Source organism: Lynx canadensis, chromosome A1, assembly GCF_007474595.2.
Source record: "Lynx canadensis isolate LIC74 chromosome A1, mLynCan4.pri.v2, whole genome shotgun sequence".
Lineage (NCBI taxonomy): Eukaryota > Metazoa > Chordata > Mammalia > Carnivora > Felidae > Lynx > Lynx canadensis.
In genome coordinates, this window is record NC_044303.2 from 118,816,563 (window position 1) to 118,843,430 (window position 26,868).

General features: G+C 43.3%; 1 protein-coding gene across 1 annotated transcript in view; it reads left to right on the forward strand.

Moving 5' to 3' along the window:
- Nucleotides 1-26,868, forward strand: part of ARHGAP26 (Rho GTPase activating protein 26) — a 381,404-nt gene that overhangs the window by 224,102 nt on the left and 130,434 nt on the right. Inside the window, exons 18-19 of the mRNA XM_030320395.1 lie at nt 45-103; nt 1,618-1,723. Coding sequence (XP_030176255.1) covers nt 45-103; nt 1,618-1,723 — 165 coding nt within the window. The remainder of the gene's footprint in view (nt 1-44; nt 104-1,617; nt 1,724-26,868) is intronic.

Below are 26,868 nucleotides of genomic sequence, written 5' to 3' on the forward strand. Positions count from 1 at the left end.
GATTGTTTTTATGAAGCTGACTTGTGTATATCCTTTTATCCCAGAATGCTTCCGGGACCACTCATGATGTACCAGTTTCAAAGAAGTTTCATCAAAGCAGCAAGTAGGTTTTCTTTTTGTCACAGTTGTAAGAGGGAAAGGGATAGATTTTTCTATTTCAAAGAACAGTCACTATCCCAAAATAAATACTTTCTACCCTTTATATTTTGCGTGTAAACTACCAACATACATGCTCATGAGGTAGACACAAAATAGAGATGAAACTAAACTAGGATTGTCAAGGGCCTTGCTACCATGTTGAATTTACAGTGGAGAGGAACTTCAGAAGTGTGTTTTGGGGTTGGGGGGAAGAGAGAAAAGCAAGTTTGGCTTTCTAATTTTGATTATTGGAGTTCTAACTCCTTGGGTTGTTTCCCAGCCCTTGAGTAGCATTTTGCAGAATGAATCAGAGTTCGCACATTACCTAAATTGAGCATTGGAAGTGTTTCCTTGAATATGACACCATTTATATAACTTCCCAGTCCTCTTTCCATCATGGCTTCCATTTACAGCTTATGATCATTCTTCAGCTATATCGTCCAGGCCCCTTGCGTCATATCACTGGTATTAAAATACATAGGGATTAGGTGCAAGCTACCCTAAATATACTGGAATCTGTCGACGTGGGGCAGGGCTCCTGTAAGGAGCAGTAAGATTCTCTATCAGATTTAAATCTGGCGTGAGTCTCCACCGTGTTATTATGTCGAGAGTCTCTGTGCCTCTCTCTCTGCTTCCTTTAAGCCTTCAGAGTCCATTTACCCTGGTAGCCACTACTGGCCTAATTGATTAATACCTAATGTTCTGATGGCCTTATCTTCTCAAGTTGTCTCCTTAAAAAAGGGAGGAGAAAGACTTGAGAGAAAGCTGGGAGTGAAGATCATGTTTATGTGATTTCTTTCTCAGAGAAATTCCAAACCTGTAGCAGCCATTCTCTAATTAAACCTCACATCAGTCCTATAAATAGGTGTGGTGAGCACTATCAGTCTGTCTCCCAGAGAAATGAAGCCACTTGCCCAAAGTCAGCCGAGCCATGGCAGGCCAGGATTGAGATTACAGGCTGGCAGGAAGATTTACATATTTTACCAGCCATTTCTTCTACCAGGCTGGTTGGTTGTCATGCATGAATTGAGAACAACCGGACGTTACCTTTGATTTGTTGGATGCTATCTTGAGGCGTTGTTTTGATACTTGAGACCCTTGTAATGTTGTTCATGTACAATTTGTTTATCATTTGACAAGCGCATGAAGTTCCTCCCTTCCTTGAAATGAAGCCGTCATTCTAGGAAGCCAGCTGCTACCAAGTTTGTGCCTGCTCTGAGTGTGCAATTGACTGGCTCCATTTCGTCCTGTCATCATTTTGGCTTGAATTCTCTGACGGTCATTTTTTTTAATAAACTGCTACAAGAAGCATCATTAAAAACACTTCTAGATCTAGTCATGAGTGCGGAGAACAGGATCTTAAACCTTTGAGAAGTCCTTGGTCTCTTAGGGCCCAACCTTTGATTTCCTTTGATTTTGTCTTGCAATCTGATTTGCCTGTGACACTGATCAAATACTACCTCCTTCTTGCCTTTGCAGAACTGGAGAACCAGGAGTCTCGAGTCTCTGAAATCCATAGCCTTGTTCATCGGCTCCCAGAGAAAAATAGGCAGATGTTACAGCTGCTCATGAACCACTTGGCAAAGTAGGTTTGACACTGAATGCTGCCCTTTTATCACCCCTAGGAAGTTCATGTCTTAGCGCTAAAGCTGGTCTCAATGCTGCTTATATTTCCCTCTCCCTCTATTGCATCAGGTATGTCGGAGGCTTAGGAAAGAAATGTGTGAAATGTTCACTGCAGTGGATAACAGCGCCAAATGCCAGCTGATCTTTGCAGAGGAGGCTGGGGAAGTGCCCATGATATCGGGCCACCAGGCAGAGTTGTCAGGGGGCTTTTGCTCTTGTGATGATCAAGGGCAAACAGGAATATGTCATCTGAGATAACTGGGTCACAAGCAGAGTTTCCAGGAGTTCTCTGTCCTTGTGATAATCAGAGACAAATAGGAATATGTTGTGGGTTTATAGACCTGGGATTTGGAGTAAAGAGGCCTGGGTTCTAGAGTTGATTGTTCTTAACAAGCCACTTTATGAGTACTGGACAAGCCACAGAACCTCTCAATTCCTTAGTTTCTTCATCTGTCAGATGAATGGATAGTAGGCTCCCCTTTAACTACAATGTCACTGATTTGAAAAGTAACATGTATTAAAGCCTAGGGAATAAAGGAATTTGGCAAGTGCCCACTTCCCCTCCAAGATCATCAAAGCATTCCTCGAGAGGCCTGATTTTCCTGCTAAGAATATTTGCTCTTGGAATGGTTTTGAATTTGTGTACTTGGTATTGCTGGACCCTTTTAGGAATGGCCTTCCTGACTTCCCTTGCTGTGTCAGTGACTACATGTATGTATGTTCTAACCTTCCACTGACTTTGATGAATGTCTTTGGAGACTGGCGTATTAAAAAAGACAGAGTAGGGGCGCCTGGGTGGCGCAGTCGGTTAAGCGTCCGACTTCAGCCAGGTCACGATCTCGCGGTCCGTGAGTTCGAGCCCCGCGTCAGGCTCTGGGCTGATGGCTCGGAGCCTGGAGCCTGTTTCCGATTCTGTGTCTCCCTCTCTCTCTGCCCCTCCCCCGTTCATGCTCTGTCTCTCTCTGTCCCAAAAATAAATAAAAACGTTGGAAAAAAAATTAAAAAAAAAAAAAGACAGAGTGTAACAGCTAACTTAAACCATTAAGCCTTACATTCTACTGAACTGATTGATGTGTTATACATTTGGCCCTTTCCCACACTTTCCTCATGCCATTAAGTCAGGTCTTTGGGATAAGTTGATAGTGAGCTGAGGAAGATTATACCGGTTTGTTTTCATATTTCTACCAAGCACTTGATCCTACCATTTGGGGAGAGAGTGTACGTGTTACCATGAAGATTTCTGCAGATCTTAATTATGAAGAAACGAGAGTGTTTAGCATGTTGGTCAGAAGCAATTAGGCAGAGTCCAGGTTTGCTCCATTATTGGTCACGTGTATTTCTTGCAGCGCCGTATTGGAACTGCGTGTTCAGAAACAATTAAGCATAGCAGAGAACATGCAAGCTTACAAGGAGAATGCCCAAAAAATGTCAAAGAATTCTGATGAAGTGTGTTTAAAGTAATGGGAATTGGACTTTTAAAAGTAACTCCACATGCTCGGAGATGACGGTTTGGTGCCTCTTCCACACGACCCAGTCAGGCATTTGTTAAATGGAAAAGCTGTTTTAGATCTTAATTGCAAAACTTTGCACACTTGAAGGGCCTTTACTGAAACAGGCAGTTCCGGATACTTACTCAAGCCAAGTATGTGTGGGGATCCTCGTGGCTGTTGTATGGCCACTAGGTTTTGAGCCTCCTGGAAGCAGCTGGAGGAGAAGGCTTAGCAACCCTCTGACAGCGGTGGGCTTTTCAAGCTGTGGAGCTGTGATGAGAGCTTAATTGGACTGAGTATGATGGAGAGTAAATGGTGATCCAGCAGAGCCAGTACTGAATTTGCCCATTGTAAAACTGCCCTGAGGACTGAGCCTGTTTATCTCCTACAGGGTAGTTTGCTTTCTCCCTCTTGTCCAACTCAGCACTCTCAACCCCATTAAATTCAGTTCATCTTTGTCCCTGAACTAACAAGGAAGAGAACTATAAGATGGAAGTGACAGCTTGACCTTGACTTTTTGCCTTCTAACGAATTTAAACCAACTTTGTTGTTGGAGTTAGTTATAGTATAGCATTTATGGAGCATTATGCCTTGTTTTTGATACCTCACTGTGATTTTCTTTGGTTCTATGGGGTTATGTGGTTTTTTGTTGTTGTTCATTTAATCGTTAAAAGAAATCTACATAGAGACTGCAGAGTGACTCAGCTGATGTTACAACACACAGACTCAGGTTCTCAGCAGGCTGTGTTCTTGGTCTCAGAAGATGGGGATTTAAAGTGTCTTGGAGGAGATGGGTATAAATGAGCATTGCTGAATCCAGTAAGGAGTATTTATTTAGTTCTGAAAAAATGCTTTGGCACCCAGAGGAGTTCTCAGATTCCACTTAAATGCTGTATGCTCATTTACAGCGCTGTCCCATTTTAAAATTGACCAGGAGAGGCAAGTTAACTTGGAATAAGGAGTTTGTCTGTTTAGTCCAGTTTTCTCAGTTTCAGATTTACCCTCGGATATGCCTCATCTGTTGTTCCTCTGGTCCACTTACTTAACACTCAGCTTCCTTCCTAAGTTTTGGTTTCAGGGCTGGATCTGCTGGAAAACTCGTGTTCACTTCTCTCTTTACCTACCGTGTTTGCCCTGTGCCTCTCAGGAGTCTGATTCAAAGGGAAGACATTTTGTATTGTGTATTTCTTAGAGTGCTTTTTTGAAATACTTTCCAAAATTGATTTATTTTCACTGTGGAGGGAGAGTTAAGACATTTTATATTTAATCCCATGTAGAAATGTGTTCAGAGGGGATAAAAGTCTTAGAGGAGGATATAGTTACAAACTCAAAAAGCCTTCAAGCAAATGATTACCAGGGAACATCCAAATCATAGAGCTCTTGGGTTTGTTTCAGACCTCAGGGGGAACGTAAAAATTACAGGCAACTCTGCACACATTTTTGTTGTTAAAGCTTAAATCTATGATAATTAGGTGTTTTCTTATTGGATCCTGGAATCTAGTATACAATCTGGAGTCATGTGCCTAGTCACATGCCCTCAAAGCACAGTTAGACTCACTTTGGCTGTGTTTACACTTGACATTGGGGGACCACACCCCTGCTCTACTAAATTGAACTCTGTTTGGGAATCTGCACATCTGGTTCATTTCCCAGGTAATTATGATGCAAAGAGTCTTTTGAGAACCACTGGCCTAGAGAATGGGTCACATGCAGGGGTTTTCTAGGAGAGAGAAATGGCACTGAGTGGAATGGATTGGGATTTAACCAAGTATTAGACTTTGGCTCAAGCATCCGACTTTGGCTCAGGTCATGATCTCACCATTTGTGGGTTCAAGCCCCACATCAGGCTCTCTGCTGACAGCTTGGAGCCAGCTTCAAATTCTTTGTCTCCTTCTCTCTCTGCCTCTTCCCTGCTCATGCTCTCTCTCTCTCCCCTGCCCCTCAGAAATAAAATAAACATTAAAAAATTTTTTTTTAAAAAGGAAATAGGACAAAGAACCTGCAAGAAGTGAGTTTAAAAAGGAGATTTTTATAATGAAATTACTAAAAAAATCCAGTTTTGATTTCCCATATCCTTACAGTTTGACACTGCATTAAATTGAGTTTCAGCAAATGACTTTGTTTTAAAATCATGCATAAAGTGGAGAGGGTGGGTGATGGGTATTGAGGAGGGCACCTTTTGGGATGAGCACGGGGTGTTGTATGGAAACCAATTTGACAATAAATTTCATATATTGAAAAAAAAAATACAAAAGCCCTAACTGAAAAAAATAAATAAATAAAAATAAAATCATGCATAAAGCATTTTTAATAATAGAAAACTAAGCTGGCTGTGGGGCCTTGTGGAAATTAATCAGTCAACCTCTTGAGCCTCAGTTTTCTGAGTTCCCTTCTAATCATGTGATTCTGTGTCTTCATCAGGTAGAAGGGGTGGAAAAGAGAAGAACATCCCCATCTTAGAATTGTACAAGGAAATAGGAGTAGATGAATAATAAAGACAAATTTCATGGTGGTTTCCTCATGTTTATATATTATGATGACTCCAAGTATCTTGTATATCCCCACACATACCATTCATAGTGGCTCATTGTCATTTTATTACAGTGTTTATGCTGCATTGGGAGGATTTCAAAGGACTCTCCATGCATCAGGAGTGGCTATTAAAAATACCTTTTCACAGCTGGTTTTCCCAAAGCACTTACTGAGAAATCAATCTCAGTCTCTCCTTTTTTGAAGCCACCATTCCTTTGTTGCTAGGATGTTGTCAAAAGGGTAGAGGCATTTTCTTGCTCCTCCAAAGAGGTAGTGTATCATTTAGGATGCTCTGGGATGTAAGAAACAAAATCCAATTCAAAATGGCTTAAACAGTAAAGGAATCTGTCTCTCATTACACAAAATCAGTCCTACAGGTCAGTTAATTTCTTGGTTCAGGAAGTACTCAGGTTATTTCTATGGTCTTGCTCTTAGCCAGCCTCCTTGTGTTGGCTACGTCAGGGTCATAAGATGTTGTGTTGCATCCTTGCACATCTGTGGTTGTTCAGAGGCAGAAAGAACATTACTTATTCTTTGCTTCTCTTTTTAAGAGCCATGATGATATTTTCCTCACAAGTTCTCCAGCAGACTTCCCATCACATCTCATTGGTTTGAAGCAATCTCCAGCAAGGGGAAGGGGGCCACCGTGATTTTTTATACCAAACAGGACTTACCTGGGCCATATGTGAGAGGCCTGGATATCAGTATAAAAGCAGAGCTCTGAATCAGCAGTCCACATTGGTTACTGTAAAAAGTCTTGATAAAAGAACATTTGCAGTGTCTGGGTGGCTCATTTGGCTGAGTGTCCGACTCTTGGGTTATGGTGCCAGGGTTGTAGGATCAGGCCCTGAGTTGGGCTCCGTGCTGGGTGTGGAGCCTGCTCAGGATATTCCCTCTCTCTCTCTCTCTCCCTCTCTCTCTCTCTCTCCCTCTCTCCTTCTCTCTCTCTCTCTCCTTCTCTCTCTCTCTCTCCTTCTCTCTCTCTCTGTCCTTCTCTCTCTGTCCTTCTCTCTCTCCTTCTCCTCTCTCTCTCTCCTCCTCTCTCCTCTCTTTCTCTCTCTCATCCTCTTTCTCTCTCTCTCCCTCTCCCTCTCTCCCTCTCTCCCCCTCTCTCCCACCTTCTCTCTCTCCCCCCCCCACCTTCTGCCCCTCTTCTCTGCTTGCTCTCTGTCTCTAAAACAAATTTAAAAGATCAAAAAACAAAAAACACTTAACAAAGAGCATTAAAGCTATTGAATGATCCTCACATGGTGTGTTAACTCGATTTAGACATAGGCCAATTTGGGAGGGGAGACTACTACATCTGCAGTGTGGGCACACATACACTAAAATTACAAGATTCAGGGGGTGGAAGGTGAGAGAGAAATGAGGAGGGCAAAATGAACTTTAGTCTCATTGTCAGCTGCTGATTTCTATTATTCTGGTCATTACCCAATTGTCTCATGTTTATTTGAATGATATGTTACTTGTTGTGGCCTTGAAAAAAAGGACAAAATTCTGTAGATGGCAGAAATCATGGAAGAATATTGCGGGGCAAATGCTTGGCATACAAGTGAGACCTTAGCAAAATATGTAGACTCCATTGTCACAAGTTATCAAGGGTTGAGCGTTTAGTGGCTTGGCTGTTTTCACCTTCCTGTGACGGGAGTATGAGTACTTCCAGGCATTCCTGCAAATCAAGAAGGATGTCTTCATATTTCCTTCATGATCTAGAAGCAGAGTGAATTGGGTTCGTGTGCAAATGCCTGTGGTTATAAAGAAAGTCATTGTTAGGCCTTGGCACCAAGGAGGATGGACCATAATGGTTAACTAGCATTTTCTGAAGTTGTTTAAGAAAGGGTTAGAGTAAAAGGAAGTGTGCATGGATACTTGGCATTAACGTATATCTCATAGATACTCTAATACTGCTTCTTCTTCCATCCCGAGTCTAAAAGATAAGATTTAGTTTAGTGAAGAGCTGTTAAACATGTGAGAAGAGCTAGTTATTTCCCCATCAAGACTAGTCCAAACAAAATAGCTGTGGAATTTTACAAAGCACATTTAAAAGAAAATAGTACTTTTGAGATGATGACTTTCTAAGACGGAAAGCTCCTGTGAGCTTCTCTGGCGCTCTTCCCTCCGCCATACACCCTGGCTCCTAAGCCTTTCTTCTCGCTAGCAACCACTGGCCACCCGCTGCTGCCAGTACAGAATTGCTTGGCTGCTGAGCCACTCACTGGTGGTGTACCCTGATACCCCCATGGAGCCATGTTGACCACATTCTGCAGTTCCATTTGGCTTCTGTCTCACTGAATCCTACCCTGCACTGCTAGTTCTGGTGATTTTAACCCCTTTCTGTCTCTTAAATCTGTCCACCCACCCTGTCCCAGCTGGCATCATCTCTTTCCGAGACTGCTTGCAAAGGCCTCCTCGCACCTTGCTCGGGCTCACTTCCAGTCCCCAGAATGCACACTCTGCAGCCGGGGAACTTGGAACTCTACAGATCTCAACTTGGGATTCCCTTGCTTAAAAATCTTCAAAGGAAGCTCTCCCATTGCTCTGAAGATACCGCTCTGGGTATGGCCTCCAAGGCCGTGTCCACCTCGGACCCTTTCACACTCAGCCACGTCATCTTGTGTCCCTCGTCACCACTGCATCCCTGCTGCATAGTGCACGTAGACATTCATGCGTATTTGTTGGGTAGAGGCATGGAGGGTCTCTTGACCATTTCTCAAACATTCTCTTCCCGGCTCCCTCTTTTTGCCTCTTTCAGTTCATTTTCCTCTGTGTGGAATGGTCCCTCTCTAGCCTCTGCCTGCCAAAGTCTACCTCATTCTTTAACCCTAACTCAAATGCCATTGACTACAAGAATCTGTTCTGCCTCAAGTGCCCTCTCACTTTCCTCAACTCCCATAGCCTTTGCTCATTTCTCCCTTCTAGTGTGTATTACATTGCACCTTGTGGAAGTTTACCAAGTGTCTGCCTTCTCACTCCTATTAGGTTGTGAGCTCCCAAGGGACAGGCAGTCTGTCTTCCTTTATCTTTTGTTTCTTGCCTAGAGGTGGCAAACAAGGGCCTCCAGCCAGAGCAGCCCATACATGTGTTCTGTCTGGTATTGTGGTTCCACATGTTGCTGTTTATAAAATTTGGACAGGTTTCCAACATTTTTAACTGGGGTGATTTTACTTGAAACAATTTAGATCTCTTTGCTCACAGTTGACTACAAGTGGGTAGAGTCCATGCTGTCTCTGTTGTCCCTTGTGCCCCCTACCTGCCTGGCCATGGGGTAGGCATTTGGATTTTCAGTCCCTGGCCTGCCTATCTGCTAATCCTGAAAGAGAGGCTCGATACTGGACGAACACATAAATAAATGAACAAGCAGAAATGGGCTGGGAGAATTATTTCCCTGACCAGCTCTGTGTTTCTCCTGAAATATTTATTATTTCTGATAAATTGGAGGTCCCTGGAAGAAGTGGAAAGAAGTGCTTCTGGGCCTGTTTATGTGTATGGGCTGGGGGAGGGGGGGAGTGTATTTTTTTTAAGACTAAGAATGGGATTCTCAAAGGACCTTCTCTAGCTATTTTTGGCAGAGTGTAAGGAAAGTTCATTTAAAGTGACACTGCAAAGAGGACAACCACATACTTGAAAGCAAACAGGCAACTTAGCACTTTAAATTAATGGAAGCGTAGGAAAAAAATCAGAGCTCTATCCTCACTCAGCCTCGCTGCCAGACCTTCACTTACTTTCAACTCAAAGGTGTCTCTGTCCCGTGACCTTCCAGGCTTTAGGGTTAGGACAAGGCAAGACACAAGTTTAGTTGAAATTTTTGCTCTGAAAAAACAAAACAAAACAAAACAGCGACATTTCTGAATTCAAGGAACTAAATCTTTCACGTCATAAGAAACGCCCATTCTGCAAGGGGAAATGCTTGGCTTCAAGCTGTTACTGCACAGCGTCTTGGAGCGCCTTTCATTTGGGTCTCCTGTTCGTACTGAGTTGTTCCACTTCTGTTGGGTTAATTTTTTCAATGACTTTCCTGTTCTTTGATGTATCTCTTCCTCTTCTGAACCCAGAGTCAGCCACGGAGCTCCCTCTCAAATTCCAGGAGGAGCAAAGAGAAGGATGCTATCTTTTTTCCCTTTCTTAGGGGCTGCTCCCATTTATTATGGGGTATCACAAAAGTGAGAGTGTTAACTAACAAGAACGTGACTTAGTTTCTTCTTTGCCAACTTTTAGCAGAGCCAGCTGTCTGTCTTTTCCTTTTCCTTTCCTTTTTTTTGTCTCTTGCATTTCTGAATTTGAGTCATCTTTCCTTTTTTCTCGATGCATCTAGCTAAAGGTTTGTCTCTTTGGTTTATCTTTTCAAGAAATCAGCTCTTAGTTCCCTTGATCTTTTGTGTTGTCTTTTTAGTCCCCCTTTCATTTATTTCTGCTCTGGTGAGCCAGACTTCTGCATTAGCCCCAGGATTGGTTTCGTTAAATTCTCTTTGTGGCTGAGCAGCAGTGATTGCCTGACTCACATTGTTTGGGGCGCTGATGCCCTCTCTTGTTGTGTCCTCTTTGCATCGAATGGTAAGCGTTATCTGTAATACTTATTTTCTTACACTGACGGGTTTCCTAACCAGTTCTAAACAACTGTTGTGGCTCAAACCTGGCAGCTGCCACGAGGCAGTCGATGTTCAGTGAGAGCACAGTGACTAAGAGGCCATTTCTGGACCCAGACAACCCGGTCTTGCTCTTGTCCCTTCTGTAACCTTACGTGAATTGTTTCACTATGCCCGAGTTTCCTCTGAAAATGGAGATTGAATAATAGTGTCAGGAACTTTTAAATTAGCACATCAGATCCTTTTGGCTTCTCCTGTGTGTACCTCAGCCAGCAGTGCAGTAACCAGTTGTGTAGGCTGCACCCTGCTTCATGCAGTTAGAGCTTGGTGGCTTGTCACCTCATGCCCATTCCATGTGCCTCCGGCCTCTTACCTCCCACCCCGAGGAGGCATGACACATAATGGCGTCTCTACCTGCACAACCTGGAAGCAGGGGGATATATTTTTTTAAAACTCCCGAGGGTAAACCTTTGACTAATGGGAGGAGGGAGCTGGGCATTCCAAACAGTAATTCTTAGCCACTCGTGAGATGGTTCCAAGAGACAGAGCAAGTGCTGGGGCTTGGACCAGCCAGTGGCTGGCTTCTCTGGTTCATTCCTCCAGAGAACCGCCTAGTAAAGTATATAGAGGTAAACTATAAAAGCCTTCAGCTATTTTACTCTTCTTTCTGGGAAGCCTAGAGACAGCAATAGCACCTGCCTTCTTAGGGTTGTTATGAAGATTAAATGAATTAATCCACATGAAGCTCTTAGAAGAGTGTCTGGCATATAGCACACCCACCATAACTGTAAACTTGTACAATCTGTTTGAGGAATTGGGGGGTGGGGGGAGGAGGATCATGGAGCTGTGCCTTTTAAAGTGAGGGAAGATGGGGAATTGTTGAAGCAATTAAACCAAAACAAGTCATTCTTACCCAGGAAATGGATGGTCCTTTCTTCATAGTTCCATTATTGGCCAGCAGATCCCTTAGAGCTTGGTGCTAAAAACACAGCACACGCAGCTCTTGTCCACTTGGGAGAATTGTGTGTGTGTGTGTGTGTGTGTGTGTGTGTGTGTGTGTGTTCATGTGTTCATCTTTGCCTTGGTTTGTTTTGGTGGTGGTTTGTGCACATCTGGCCCAAAAGGCTGACCACGGCTCTCACCCTTCCTCACAAGGTCATCTGGGAGAAAGAGCCCGTTAATTCCTGCTTTCAGGCCATACCTTACACCAGGCTTCACACTTCCCTGTGAGTATTCAGTGCTCTTCATGAGTCAAATGCTCTGTAGAACAGTGCACCTGTTAGAAAGAAGCTCTGTGAGGTTGATTTCTATGGGAGGTGAGCAACTACTCACCTTCACCCTGCTGCTTCTTAGTGTTGCAAGGCTGATTTCATCTCAGAAATAGCTGTCTGTGCTGCAGTTTAATAACTGTTAATTTCCTGGAGGGGAATGACACGTTATATCATGAAGACTCATCTTAGTCTGCACAGTCTGGAAATTTCCACTCCTCTTTGTGATCTTCAAAATGTTTCTCTTTGTGGGAGAGTCTGACTTCCCTTCGTTCTTACTCAGTTTCACTGCCCTCTCAGATGCCATTCCCAGATTAAACATTACCATCCTCTGTGAAAACGGTTCTCTGTGCCTGCAGGTTACCCCGTAGTACACTTGAGACACAGATTTCCCTCTGAGTTACTGAAGTCTGTATTGAGGTATTAATCTATACTCTGAGGAAAGTTGTACGTGTATTTATCCTCATTCTGTCTTGGTAGACACTCTTGCAGCTTAAAAAGAAGGTTTGAAGAAATCGTCAGGTGGTTTGAATTTTGGTGTCCATCTTTTCTGCTTTCTCACAGGTATAGACAAGTTTTTCTTGCAGTAGTTTAGTATACTCCTTTATTGTTTTCAATTTGGTGGGATAAATGTAAATCATTATTTCTTGGTTCTGTGCAGTTGATGGTAGAGGAACCCAAATTGTTTGGCCTGTTGCTATATTGCAAGCTTGTGTTCTACGCATTTAGGAGTATAACAGAATTTGATAGAATAGGATCACTAATTTATAAAAGTCCGAGTGTAAGTGAGAAAATGTGATGACCTTAGGCCTCAAGAAAGAGCTGCTATATTGGGTCATTGGTTGTAAATGGCAGAAGTCAACTGTGGCTAATAAAAAAAGAAGTATTTTATGAAAGTATTCTGGGTCAGTCACATAACTGAAAGTAGAGTTGAACCATCAGACATGGGAAAGCAACCTCATGGGCCCTGAGGTGCCTGGTATCCTACTCTCCAACTCCATGTTCCTATGCCCTTCACTCTTCTAGAAGATTGTCTCAGACTTGCTACCTATTTTACTGAGAAATCAGGAGAACTTCCAGAAGCTACCACACCTGTGCCTGTTTCTACCTTTCATCCAGGTATGCTAGAGGAATAGTCTTGTGCTTTTACCTAAAGGCAACCAGTGCCCTGGGGCACTAGAGTGGATTCCTTTTTTGTTTTTTTTTTTTTTTTTAAGTTTATTTATTTTGAGAGAGAGCGAGAGAGCGAGCTCTGGTATGCATAGGTGTGGAGGAGGGGCAGAGAGAGAGGGAGAGAGAATCGCAAGCAGGCGCCCAGCTGTGAGTGTGGAGCCTGACTCCAGGATCGAACTCACTAACCATGAGATCGTGACCTGAGCCGAAATCAAGAGTCAGATGTTCACCCCACTGAGCCACCCAGGGCACCCCCCACACCCCCCGCGCTGCTTCCTGACTGCGTCCATAAGGACTTGACTCCAACAGTTTTCCCCTCTCTCTCCTACATTATCAACTTTTCAGTCTCTGTTGAGTCTTTCCTTTCAGCACGTGTTATAATTTTTGTGATCCTTCACAAATGAAAAACAACAACCACCACCTTTCCCACTCTTGCCTCCCCTTCTAGATACCGCCCCATATCTTTCTGCTCTTCTCAGCAGAATCTCTCAAATAGTTGCCTGTGTTACTGCTCCCAAATCCTCTCTTGAACCTACTCCACATGGGCTTTTTTACACCCACTCCTCCACTGAAAAGTGTCATGTTGGTGTTGCTAAATCCGTTTCAGACTTCCCTTCCCTGATCATTCTGAAGCTTTTCACAGTTTCTCACTCCCTCTTCCTTGAAATGCTCTCCTCACTTGGCTTCCAGGGTACCACACTCTCCTGTTTTTCCTCTTCCCTTCTGGCTGCTCCTTTTTAGTCCTGTTTGCTGTGCCCCAGGGCTCAGCCCTTGAATCTTTAGGCCTGATCTCACCTTCCTCGTTCTCCTCCTCAATGAGGCCTTGCTCTAAGATGGTAACTGCCAGCCCTTGTGCTCCCTCTCTGCTAGCATTGTGTCATTTTTTCCTTAGCACTTATCATTATTTCATATACTCTATATACTTGTTTATTGTTGTTTTCTTCTCACTGAAATGTAAGCCCCTGAAGTCAGAGACTTCGGTCTGCTTCTGTACTGCTATATCCTCAGCATCTAGAACAGTGCTTTGTACATAGTAGGAGGCACTCATAAATATTTATTAACTACTAAGTAAAATAAGAGGTGGAAAATATCCAGGGAACTCACGGGTAGCTCCTTTGGAGCACTGCATTTGGAATGTCCTAGCTCTGACCACCTGGAATCTCTCTTGGGATTCCATGCAGATTTACATTCCTAGTTAAAGAGAGTTCTAATACGCTCTCTTGAGTAATGCCCCCATTTCTCTAGTGAGGCAGTAGTGGGGTTCTCAACTGACATTGTTGGTGGAACCACACATAATGAGAAAGGGGTAATCCAAGGAAAACTGGATGCCATTATTCAAAGGATGCTGGATGGGTAAAAGTACCAGGTATTCGTTGTGTTTGCTGAGACACTATTTTTTGCCTTACGGATTCCCTTTTGTATAGGCCTTGGCACAAATATTAATTCTCTGGTAGATCTCCTAAGTGCCTGGGTAACCCTGTTATGCATCATTATTTAGAAGATGGGGCCATCAGAATGATAAAAACAGCAAACATAGCATTCTTGGATTTCCCTAATACCTCAGCTCAGTTCCCCAGAATGCTTGTTTCTCCTTCTACATGAGCTAGTACTTTATAAAAGCCTGGGGCCTCCTTTCAGAGCATGCCTTCAGAAGTGCCCTGCTCCCAGGGTCATCCCCAGTGGAGTTTGACCTGGAGTGGAGGTGCCGGCGCTGGCTCAGGTCAGCAACACCCAGCCCTGGGCCATTTAAACCCATGTCCTTAAGTCACCAGGCAGGTGGCAGTTTTCCATTTCAAGCATGTCTCTCCGTCTAGCTGGCTAATCAGGTTTTCTTGTTCTGTTGAGAGATAACCTTGACATTTTGCTTCTTTAAGAACTATACTTCCTTTCTCACTAGAACTGCCACTTAACCTGCTTAGCATGGCGCCCAGATGAAAGTTTTCCTCCCAAAATAGTTAGAATGTTTCACAAGATCATTCTACCTGGCTCTAGCCAGATGTTTAATGAGGCGGAGAATGTTGGCAAGACCGTAGATTATCCTTTCCTTGTCATGTCATTAATGTGCCGTGACTCTGGACATGAACAGGCCCATCAGAAATTGTTTTAGTCATGGTTAAGTCTGATCTTACTCATTTGAAAAAGAAGGGAAACCTTAGGCAAATGTCTTGATACTCACTGGTCCTTCTAATGTTCCTCCTTTGGACATGGGGGGAATCCAAAAGTGAATCCCTGATGAACAGATCTGTAAAGGACCAGAATAATGATTCATTTTAAAATAAAGCCAAAAGGAAACATTCCAAAGTGAAGCACATTTCAGTAACAAAAATTCCCAGTTACATGCCATTTATTATTAAAGGAGGCTGTCCCTCTATCCATATGCTCTTTGGGATTTGGCAGTGTTGAAACCAATGATATTTGTGTTGTTGATAATCAAGAGCATCTCTGAGGCACCTGCGTGGCTCAGTCAGTTAAGCATCCGACTCTTGATTTGGCTCAGGTCACGATCTCATGGTTTGTGGGTTGGAGCCTCACATCGGGCTCTGTGCTGATGGTGCAGAGCCTGCTTGGGATTCTCTCTCCCTCTTTCTCTGCTTCTCCCCCACTCATGCTCTCTCTTTCCCAGCTAGCATCTCTGCTGAAGCTAGCTAGGACAGAGCTGGACTGAGAAAAAGACATGGGACAGCACTGTTGGCATCTATTTCAGCATGTATTAATTTCTTGAGATCCTGTTATGCACACGGCACCTATTCAAGATGCAAACTGTTACTTCTGTTAGGAGGTGGTAGGAGGGAGCATTGGCCCCAAAAGATGTCCTACTCCTGTGTTGTTACAGACTCATTTTATGCACAATCTTGAGGAAGTTTACCAAATCTTGGATTTCTTTGTCCACAAAATAGGGGAATTCTTCTTGTAGTAAAAAAAAAACAAAAACAAACAAAAAAAAAACATGCATATACACAGACATACACATACACAGTGCAGTTAAGGCAAACAGTCTAGGGGTGCCTGGGTGGCTGAGTTGGTTAAGCACCTGACTTCCGTTCAGTTCATGATCTCGCGATTCATGAGTTCGAGCCCCGCCTCAGGCTGTATACTGATGGCTCAGAGCCTGGAACCTGCTTTGAATTCTGTGTCTCCCTCTCTCTCTCTCTGCCCCTCCCTCGTTCACACTCTGTCTCTCTCTGTCTCTCAAAAATGAATAGACATTTACAAATTTTTTTTAAATAATAAGGAAAAGAGTCTAGAAGGAGCTATCCACAAATATCTTAACTGTTATCTCTAGATACGTGGGTTTTCTAACGTTGGCTACTTTATCTTTGAAATTTTGTAAAATGATTATGTGTGCTATTTTTAAAAATTACCATTACTTTTAATGAATGGAGCAGCTTTTTGACTCTGAGCCCCTTTAAAATCAAAGATATCTAAGATTTTATGCACAGGACTGGCTAGGACAAGACATGACAGTCAGTCCTGGGGTATTCTGAGATAGAATCCCTTTTGTCTGCTTTTGTTCCCAATCTTTTGTCTGCTTTGCTGCTCATTTGCATTTCTACCTGAAAGTGGGCAGCAGAGAGAAAGAATGCATGTCAGCAATGCTGGAGATGGTAAAACTTTAACCTGAAAAGGTTTTGGGGTTTTTGTCCCCAACTAGTATTACTAATGACTTTTAAATATACCAATTTTTGTTTTTCTCAATTCCTTACCTATCAGTTAATTGAATGTGAGTTTCACTGTTATGGTATAACTAGTTTAAAAGAAAAATAACAACAAAAACTGCATTGTTTTTTGTTTCTGTATTGTGTCTTTTGGTCCTGTTTTCACGTATTGTGAGGGTCCACTCATCCACCATGGACTCCTCTCTTTTCCTCTTGTAGTCAATCTATTCCAGCCTGTGGAACCCAGAGCTTTTCCTACCTATCTCTCTGCCCAGATGTGCCAGCGCAGGGGTTAGAAAACCCTGCTGCTGCTTTTTGTATGGCCTTATGTAAGTTCATGATGGTTATTTACATTTTAAAATAGTTGGAAGAAAATAAGAAGAATAGCTCATGACACATGAAAATTATAAGAAATTTAAATGTCAGTGTTGATAAAGTTTTATTGGAACAGAGCCACACTTAATCATTTACATATTATCTATGGCAGTCTCCAAATTACACTGGTTGGTTGAGAAGTTGCAGGAGAAACCATGTGGCTCTCAAAGCCTGAAATATTTACCGTCTGGTTCTTTAGAGAACCAGTTTGCCAACTCTGTGCTAGAGACTCCTCTTCCTTGGATGTCTTTGAGCTAAGACCTGTTGAGACATGCTAATTCATTCAAGAGATGCTTATCAAGTGCCTGCAGTGTGCCAGACCCTGTGCTAGACACAGGTATCAGAGGTGAACACGATGCCTTTGCTATTAAGAGGAACAGCCTAGAGAGGAATGTGGACATGTCTACAGGTGAACCACAGCATCTGTGTGCTGCTGCCCAGGTGTGAGGTTGGGGCTGTGGGTGCTCCCAGCGGGTGCCCTGACTATGCTGGGGAAGGCAGGAAGAGAGGAACGAGGTCTTCCTTAGGTCGTGGATAACCAAGCCTTGATAGCTTAAAGCTGCATTGTTCTACATAGGTGAGTTTTAATTATAACACTAGAATTGTTGCATTAAAGTTCATTGTTAACTAGAATAAGAGTTGTCATAATCTTAACAAGAGAGCCTTTAACGTCTCGATTGTGCATAAAAATTATTGCTCTGTTATGGGATCAACATTTCATAGAGCTATGTAAATAAACATGGTATAGAATGACTTTAGTTTATCATCCAAATTAAAATTTTCTTGTAACAATCACTGTTAGCTATGCACTTGGGAGGGGGAATAGACTTTTACATTAAAAGTGCAATTTTCACTTGCTTTAGGTTTGTTTTTTTTTTTTTTCACATATTCCTTAGTTCATTTTTAAAAAGTTAACTCTTCTGTACTAAGGATGTTTGTTTTTTGTATAAAAAGATCACTGACCCCATTCAGGCTTTCCTGAATCATCATGTTGGGGGCTTGGTGGGGGGGTGGGCAGGGAGTTTTATTTATTTTTTTATTTTTTTGTAATGTTTGTTTATTTTTGAGAGAGACAGAGTGTGAGCAGGGGAGGGGCAGAGAGAGAGGGAGACGTAGAATCTGAAGCAGGCTCCAGGCTCTCAGCTGTTAGCACAGAGCCTGATGCGGGGCTCAGACTCAGGAACCTTGAGATCATGACCTGAGCCAAAGTCAGATGCCCAACTGACCGAGCCACCCAGGCACCCCAAGGGAGTTTTATTTTTTAATAACTGCCCAGGTGGTTTGCATCTACACCGAAGTCTGGGAACTACTGTTACGGATCATATTGTTAAAAGATGCCTTTTTAAAAGTTACTATTACATTTCTTTTTTAAACTGTTTTCTCTTTCCTATCATCTGCTATCAGCCCATGATGTATACAGAGCTTTTTAAGGTTCCCCAAGACGATATGAAGGAATCTTGCTGATTTCCCAAAACATGGCCCCACTCCCTCTTTCTTTCTTCTTTTCCTGGGGGGGCTGGGGGAGGAGGTAGAGGAGGAATTAGAGCAAAATGTATAAAAAATCATTTAGAATATAACGTGTATTTGATATATATTTGCATGTTTTGCTGTAATTTTTCATGTGTATATAGTTATGCACACATAGGAATATATACTTGTATCACAGTCAGCATTTGGCCTGTTTGTTCTCGCTCTCACATTAACACTGAAATCCTCTTTCGGCTCCCTCCCCAGTTCCTTCCCTTTGCCCTCCAGTGGAAAGTTAACATGAATTTTAGCATGTATCCTTTTGAACTATGTTCTGATAGTTTAAAACTGATTTTTTTCTCTGTGTGCCCAAATATAGTCATCTAGTATTTGTGTATGTGTGTGTTATAATTTCCATAAATGGCATCAGAGTGTACTCTCATTTTTCAGCTTGTGTTTGTCACTCAGTTTTATCTGTTTGAGATAAATCCTAGTTCATTCCTCTAAATGCTGTGTAAATAACGCCACATATTATTTATCCCCTTTCTCCTATTGGAAAACATTTAGTTGTTGCTAATTTTTTGCCATTATAAACAATGCTGCGTTGAACATCCTTGCAGACACACTTTTGTGAACGTGTGAATTTTGGCATAGTGTGAACCTGGCAGTGGAACTGGGGGGATGCACACAGCTTTTTTCCTTTTTATAGACATGGCCAAATTATTCTCCATAATGACTGAGTCTGCGTATATGCCTGACATACTTTTCATCTGGAGCCATAGACTGATAAAGATACAGAATCCTTCCCGTGGCACCTCTGGGGTTTCAGGCAGTGCCATAAGTTCTCTGCATTATGTTTGTGGGAGTCGCTAAATTACCATCTAACCTGAACTGTAAAAAATTTAAAATGCAGAATTTAGGCTTAACGGAGGTTGGAGTGGAGGTGGTAGCATGCAGGCCTAGAATGCCAAGGAGGAAAAAAAGAACCAAAGGAGTGAATCTCTTCGTGGAGTGCTGGGCCGGCTGGTGTTACACCACCCAGGAAGATCTGACATAGACACGTCCCAGCAACTCGACTTGTTTCTCTCCTCACCAAGGGGGCCTCAGCAAGTCCTCTTTATTCTAAAACCTAAGGGCTCCTGACCTGTGCCTCATCCTCCATGAAATAGCCCCACATCCTGGAGACCCAGCAGCTGCAGGCCCAACTCTCAAAGGCCTCGGTGTACCTGACTTGGCTCCAGGGGCTCCTGGCTTAAACAGGTTGCCGTGGCTGTGGAGCACCTTTTATGGACTGCAAAGGCTCCGCTGACTTTTTCGTGCAGGTCTCTTTTGAGGATGAATCTGAAGTAGCTAACTGGTGTGAGGAATGTCTAGAAGCAAAATGTAGTCTGTCTTCCGGACTTGGGATCTGCATAGCCATCTGGACTCCCCTGAGGGATCTAAGGCCAGGAATACTCACTGCTCTGTGGGGAGAGGGCTGTAGCTGTTGATGCCTGGTCTCCTCTTTTGGAGATGTGCTGAGCACATCTCTCTTTCCCCAACAGTGTTTGCAAATCGTATTCATAAGGACCTGATTGCCTCTCACCTTTGCTGCCAGTCTCTAAAGGCCAACTAGTTTCAGCTTGCCCTTTCATAGGTTTTACCACCACTGAAGTATACCAACGCATGACTCTGTTTACTGCCTCCTGTGAATGGACAGGAAGTGGAAGGAAGGAAGCAAGAAAGCTAATGAAGAGAAAAAAAAAAGTCTTAACCAAGACTAGGTTCCTGCATACCCAGCCAATAACATTATCGTCACTCAGTAAAAAAAAGTTTAAGTTGGGGCGCCTGGGTGGCGCAGTCGGTTAAGCGTCCGACTTCAGCCAGGTCGCGATCTCGCGGTCCGTGAGTTCGAGCCCCGCGTCGGGCTCTGGGCTGATGGCTCGGAGCTTGGAGCCTGTTTCCGATTCTGTGTCTCCCTTTCTCTCTGCCCCTCCCCCACTCGTGCTCTGTCTCTCTCTGTCTCAGAAATAAACATTAAAATTAAAAAAAAAAAAAAAAAAGTTTAAGTTGTAGGTCAAGTAAGCCGGCACCCCAATATGATGTGTCAAGCAGGGCTCGAACTGGGATGAGACAAGAGGGACACCTGGGGTGCAAAATTGAAGGCGGCAATGACTTTTAAGATCCTGAGAGTAAGCGCCTCTTTATATTTAAAGAAGGAGAATTTAAAGAAGTGCTGAAGAGGTGCTTGCTCTCAGGCTTGTTACAGATGGTCACCTCCCAGGTCTCTGTTGCCTGACCCTCATCCGGGCCCTGGGTGGGTTCAAATTCCCCTTTTGGGCTTTTTGGTACCATGCAGACCTGAGTCCTTCCTCATGTTTTCCTCAGGTATGGGCAGTGACTGGCAGTCACTAGAGAATAGAGATGGGTTCAGTCTGTCTTTAGTTGGCTATCTCTGCTGCATCTGGAATTTCATAGCAGGCAGTGGGCAAAGGGGGTTTCAGATACAGAACTTCGGTGTAGAGAGACCTTTTCAGGAATGTGTTTGTTGCAGTTTAGCATGGATAATTTAAAATTGCCACCCCCCAACACACACACACTAATTGAAAGCTGGCTGTGTGCGCCACTGTGGCAAAATAGAAACAGGTGGATCTGATCTGCTGAGGAATTGGGGAAGTAACTTCCAGACCTCTGCCCCCACTGGGCTACATAAATACTTTGCGGCTGGCCGGTGAAAGGAACCAGTTGGTTCAAGGAACCAATCCTCCATTCAGGCACATTATCTCCTTACCATACTCTGCAAATTTGGACCCCAAAGGTAACTTACAGCTAAACTGAGCAAGAATAATATTGGCCATGGAAAAGGTCCTGGGATTATCATATGATCTTATCACAGGTTTAATTTTTCCTTGGTTCCTCAAAACCAGTGCTGCAGAAGACCTTCCCCTCCTTTAATATAGCTTCTGTTGGGACTACTAAGAAACTTGGGCACATATGAGTGCAAAGTCAGCTAGGGATGAGTAAAAGGCAGGTGGGTGGGGAGAACACAAGGGATCTATATAGTTACAACAAAACAAGTTAGGTTGGGTAAGCCTATGAAAAAACTGTTTTTTTTTATCCTGCTCTACTGTGAAGTAAGCATCTTTCCTGTTACAGCAGAAACCCCCTTTCCCCTTCTCTGTTTATTACTGTTTGCCTATAAGGCCTTCACTTGAGCCTTTGCTACCAGGCTAAGGCTCTTCTGTCTTTGCACTTAGCATGGGAGAAAGGAAGATGAGGAAATCACCCAGGAAGCTCTGTTTGCTGTTTCAGAGTTAACTGTGGTGTGCAGCTAATTTGATTATCACATTTAACCAAAAACACCTGCAGGGACTGCCAGACAGAGTATAGCCAGCCTGGTATTATGGGCCTCATACAAACCCTTACCACTGTCAGACTGGATTAAATGTTTTTTTTTGTTTTTGTTTTTTTTTTTAAACATAAGTGCCTCATTCAGGCCTCTGAGCAAGTATTTACATCATCTTGGTGACTCCTTGGAATAGAAGATGCACGGAGGACCTGCTTTGTCTTTGGACCCATGTCCCTGTGGCCTTAGTGTAGTGTTTGTGAAACTGACCCGGTGGTGCATCATGTCTAGGGAAAATGAGCTTGTTTAATGTCAGCTTCTCATGGCCTGGGCCTAGAGGTAGGAGGTAAGATACAGAAGTCTCTCAGCACCCAAAACCTGGGCTCATATTGCCCCACGTTCTCTTCTCTCCTTTTGAACGACAAGGTCAGCAGTCACCTAGCCTCAGGACATTTGGATGGGAAGAGCTGTGAAGCCCTAGGAGTGTGACCTAGCTTTGGATAATGGGGCACTTGGAACTACTCCAGTGGAGTTCAGATGGCAGTTCCAGTAAGGGAGTATCTGTCCTTGTTACCTGTAAGACAGAAGTTGGCCTGATTTGTGTAAGACTGATAGGATCCTTCCCTTAGTCAAATATTGGGGTGCCTGTTACACACCATTGCTATTCTAGGCATAGTGATACAGCAGCAACCAAGACAGATAAAGTTCCTGCTCACCTGGAACTCAAATTTTAATTGAGGAGAGAGACAGATATTTGCAAATATTCATTGAGCAACTAGTCAATGTCCTATGAATACAGCAGCAGATTGTTTAAAAATGTGGTAGGAAATGCAGACTAAACTTACAGTGAAAATAGTTTCAGGGAGTTTTAAGTGCTCTCAGAGAAGGGTTTGCAGTTACAATGATGGGAGTGCATGAGGAGCTGTTAGATGAGGTGGTCACAGGAGATGCCACTTGAGTAACTACCTGCGTGAAGTGAAAGAGTAAAGCCATGGGAAGAGTTAGGGGAAGACTTTTCTGGACAGAGGGAGTAGTAGGTACAGACGCCCTGAGAAGGGACCCTGCTGAGCATGGAAACACACCTGGCTTATTCCAGGAACAGTGAGGTCAGTATGCAGGCTGGATTTGGAGAACTAAGCAGGGGCTAGACCAGGTGGGGTTTGGGGGCCGTGGGAAGAAGTTTGAATTACACTCCGGTTATAGTGGGAAGCTATCACATTGCTGAAAGGGTGGGTGATATGATATGTTTTTGTTTTTTTCTCCCAGAGAGCTCTGTTGATCCCTGGAGAATGAGCTGAATCAAAGTGGAGTCTAGGAGACCGGTTGAAGGCTATTGCAGTAGTCCAGACTAAAGACATTAGAGGCCTGAATGAGGATGGGAGTGATGGGAGTGGGGAAGGGGTCAAATCTGTGATATACTTTGAAGATTGGGCCAGTGGGGATAAGTCATGGGCTGGATGTGGCATCTGAGAGGAATGAGGGGTGACTCCTGAGGTTTAGGCCTTCTATAGAAAAGACAGGGAAGTCTAGTTCTATTGTATTGGTGGGGGTGGGGTGGGTTGGTGTCAGCATGAACATGTCAAGAGTTCTCTTGAGAGCTTTGAGCATATAGATGATTTTTTCTTCACTATGTATCAACATGGAACTGATCAGATCACTGAGACTAGGTCTGTGGGTAGAGTAGTCCCAGGGCAGAGTCCTGAGCACTGCAGCATTTAGAGGTGGGAAGAGAAGGATCTAGCAGTGAAGACTGGAAGGAGCAACCTGTAATCCAAACAGAGGGCTCTGGTCGTGCCCTAGTTAGGGCTCACACCTTATACAATGAACCAAAATTGAACTCTGAAAATCTAAGCCTGCTGTTTGGGGAATAAATTACTTGGTTTATTTAAGGTAATGACTATGTAATTGGTTTTCCATTGATGTTTTTGAAAATTGCACATCATTTGAGAGTGGAAGCCCTGGGGTCAGACAGATTGGAGGCCAAATTCCACTTGCACCTGGGGGGCCTTAGGTAATTATCTGACATATGGGACTCTGTCTTCATCTATAAAATGGGGAGAACAATAGGACCTTACCTCAGAGTCCTGTTGTGAAGATTGAGTTGATGTGTGCAAAGTGCATGCCACTGTTTCTGGCATGGAGAAAAGGCTCAAAAATGGCAGCTTACACTGCATTAACACTTGTTCAGGGTGTATTGCTGTGAATGTTTAATACTTGGTGCTATACTGACTTTTCTGCTTTGCATTCTTGGGTCTTCATTTGCTCTTTATAACTGATGTTTGATATTGGTTGCTGGCTCTCAGCTTGGTGGCAATACCCAGTTGCTTCAGCCTTGAGATTTGCCCTAATCCCTAAGGCAGTAATTATGTCATCCTGGAGGTGTTCAGAGAAATTCCTTTAGGGTGAATGAATTCTGGACTGTCACAAGAATATGGAGCTGTGTTGATTGTTCCCAGCCAGGGAGAAATGTTCCCCTCACTACTTGTCCCCACTCAAAAGTCAGGAGCAATAAGAATTTATATTGAAGAATTTATGAATATAAATAATAGAATAATAAAATCACTTGGCATCTGTTGAAGTATGTGTCGGATGGTTTCAATATATAATATCTAGTCTCATTGCAGAAATCCCAAAAAGTAGATGTTGGGATTTATTAATTTACAGAGGAGAACATTAGGATTCAGAGAGTGACATTATCTGGGGTGCCTGGCTAGCTCAATCAGTGGTGGAGCACTGCGATTCTTGATCTCCTGGTTGTGGGTTCGAGCCCCACATTGGGTGTAGTGGTTATTTAAAAATAAAATCTTAAAAAAAAAAACCCTACAAAAACACAAAGGGTCACACATTGTCTTGACCAGAGTCATACTGCTACCATGTTTCAAAGTCAAGATTTGTTGGCATGTTCCTATAGGAGTCCTGAGCCTAATTGTTTTTTGTGCTACATTCTGCCTCCACATAAGCATTCTTTATAGATCTGAAACCAAGATAATGGGAACCAAGTTCATTGTAAGCAAACTTCTCCTTGTATTTTACATATTACCGTTTTGATTTCATGAAAAGAATATTCTTTTCAAATCGTAAAAGTGGAAGTTAATTTAGTTTTTCCCATGGTTGCTATTTAATGATTCTTCTACTACCATGCTGCTTACCTTTATCTGGTTATTCATAGCTAAATATGTGTTTGTATTCCTTAAGGTAAAGGGTCATCACTGTTGACTTTACATTTTCCTGGACCATATCAATAAGTTATAGTTGCTAAGAATCTCTGCGGAGTATATCCCTCAGTGGAAGGCAATCCTTAATGCACATTGGGGAAACTAGATCTAGAGGGTTTTTTTGTTTGTTTGTTTTTCCTTTTTCTTCCCTCCGTGCCACCTTAGTCACAGATGGCATTGTTTCCCAGATGTGGTCTAGTTTACCTTACTAGTCATATAAAACACAAGCACTAGCCGCCTTCCTAATAAGGAAGCTCATTTACCATTTAGAAATACATCGAAAATTCAACTTCATTTTCATCTCAAGTGTCCATTCCAGTAACTGGTCCAGTAATCAGTTTTGCTACAGGAAAATGAATCTTTGTCTCCCTCTCTCCTCTCCTTTCTACTCTTGTGTTATTTGAGGGGTAGGAGATCAAGACTTACTTGTCTGACTGTCCCTAGCATCTAGTCTGTTGGTCATATTGTAGGTGCTCACTATATATCCTTTGAATTGAGAAGAATTGGCCCTTTCTTTTCTTTTGCATCTTAACTCAGATCCAGTATATCTTTATCTTATCTTGTTCCTTGGGACTTCCCTCTCTTATAGGAAGCCCTTGAGATATTTCATTTGCAGAGGAAACTTAAGTCATTCTATATGATGAAGTTACAGCCTAATTTTAGAGCAATGTTCTCCTAGATGAGACCCTTTAGCTCTTTCTTCCACTTTAATGATGGTGTCTAGGCAGGATCCAGCTATCCATGTTGACCTTGATATCATGCCACCAGTCCATCTAGATGCATTCTTTAAAAGATAAGTTTTTTTCATCATATTCCATTAAAACAGAAAAAGAAAAAATGAGAATGAGGCTGATTGGGCTGCTTGTGCCCAGCCATGGACTCTGGATTCACACTCCCTGTGCTGATTGATTTGTGATGGCTCTAGACATGAATTTGGAATGCAAGGAGCAGCTCTTTCCTCCTTTTTTGCTTCCTTGAGCAGAATGCCTGGATTGCTTATGGGAAATTTGGCTGGATTGCTTATGGGAAATTTGGCAGGAGAGCAAGGGAAGGATTATGGCCTGAATTTCCACAGAACTGGAGGGAGGTGTGTTTGGAACTAAAGGGAGCCCTGCCCTTTTCACTGCCCTACTTGAAGCTGACATGTGCCCTCCGTGGCATGGCATACTAAGGCATGCTTGATCTGGACACCGCCTCCCCTGCAGCCTTGCCTTTTCACACCATGCCAAAAGCCTGATGCTCTGGGAGTGACTCTTTCTTAAGCCTGTGTCTCTCTCTGAATTGCTGCACGGGCAGAAATCACTGTTCCTCACTCCGACCCTGTGCACTGTGCATAATGTGGTCACAGCCTCTGACACCCTTGATTCACTGATTGTTCTTCCTCTTTGTTATAGGACAAGCTCCTTGATGACAGGCCTAATGTCTGCCTCGTCATTGGTCCCACTTGGCCTGCCCCGCTGGAGGCACTTCACAGAGCTTCCTCTGGTGGGAGCGAATAGAGGAGGCATTCAGCAGATAGTCCCCTCTACACATGTAGCTACAAACTGCAGCAGAGTACAGGGACTGTCCCTTATCGAGGGTTGGGGGGTGAGCTAAGAGCTAAATGATCGGTAGGAGTCAGTTGAGTAAAGAAAAAGGACACAAGGGAAGAGGCTCCCAGATTACGGCATATGTGAAGGTAAGAGTGTAGTTGGAGTACACAGAGGAAGGGGCCAAGGTGGAGATTAGCTTAGGAGAAGTATTGCAGGGGCATTAGTCTAATTGCATATAATGAATAATTTCTAAGTGAAGTAATCAGTCTGAGTTTCCTAACCAGACAGGCAGTACTGCAAACCAGATCCTGTTCAGGCTGTCCTCGCCCTAGACTTTGAGGCTTGTGGTGGCAGAGGCAGAGTGCTCCAGAGCATTTGTTCAGCTTAACCCAGCGTTGATCCATTTTAGTGGAGTTGGAGTGCCAGAAGTTAGCTGAGGAGTCTCAGCCCTAAAGTAAGTAGCTTATGGGTACAAGGAAGGAAGCAAA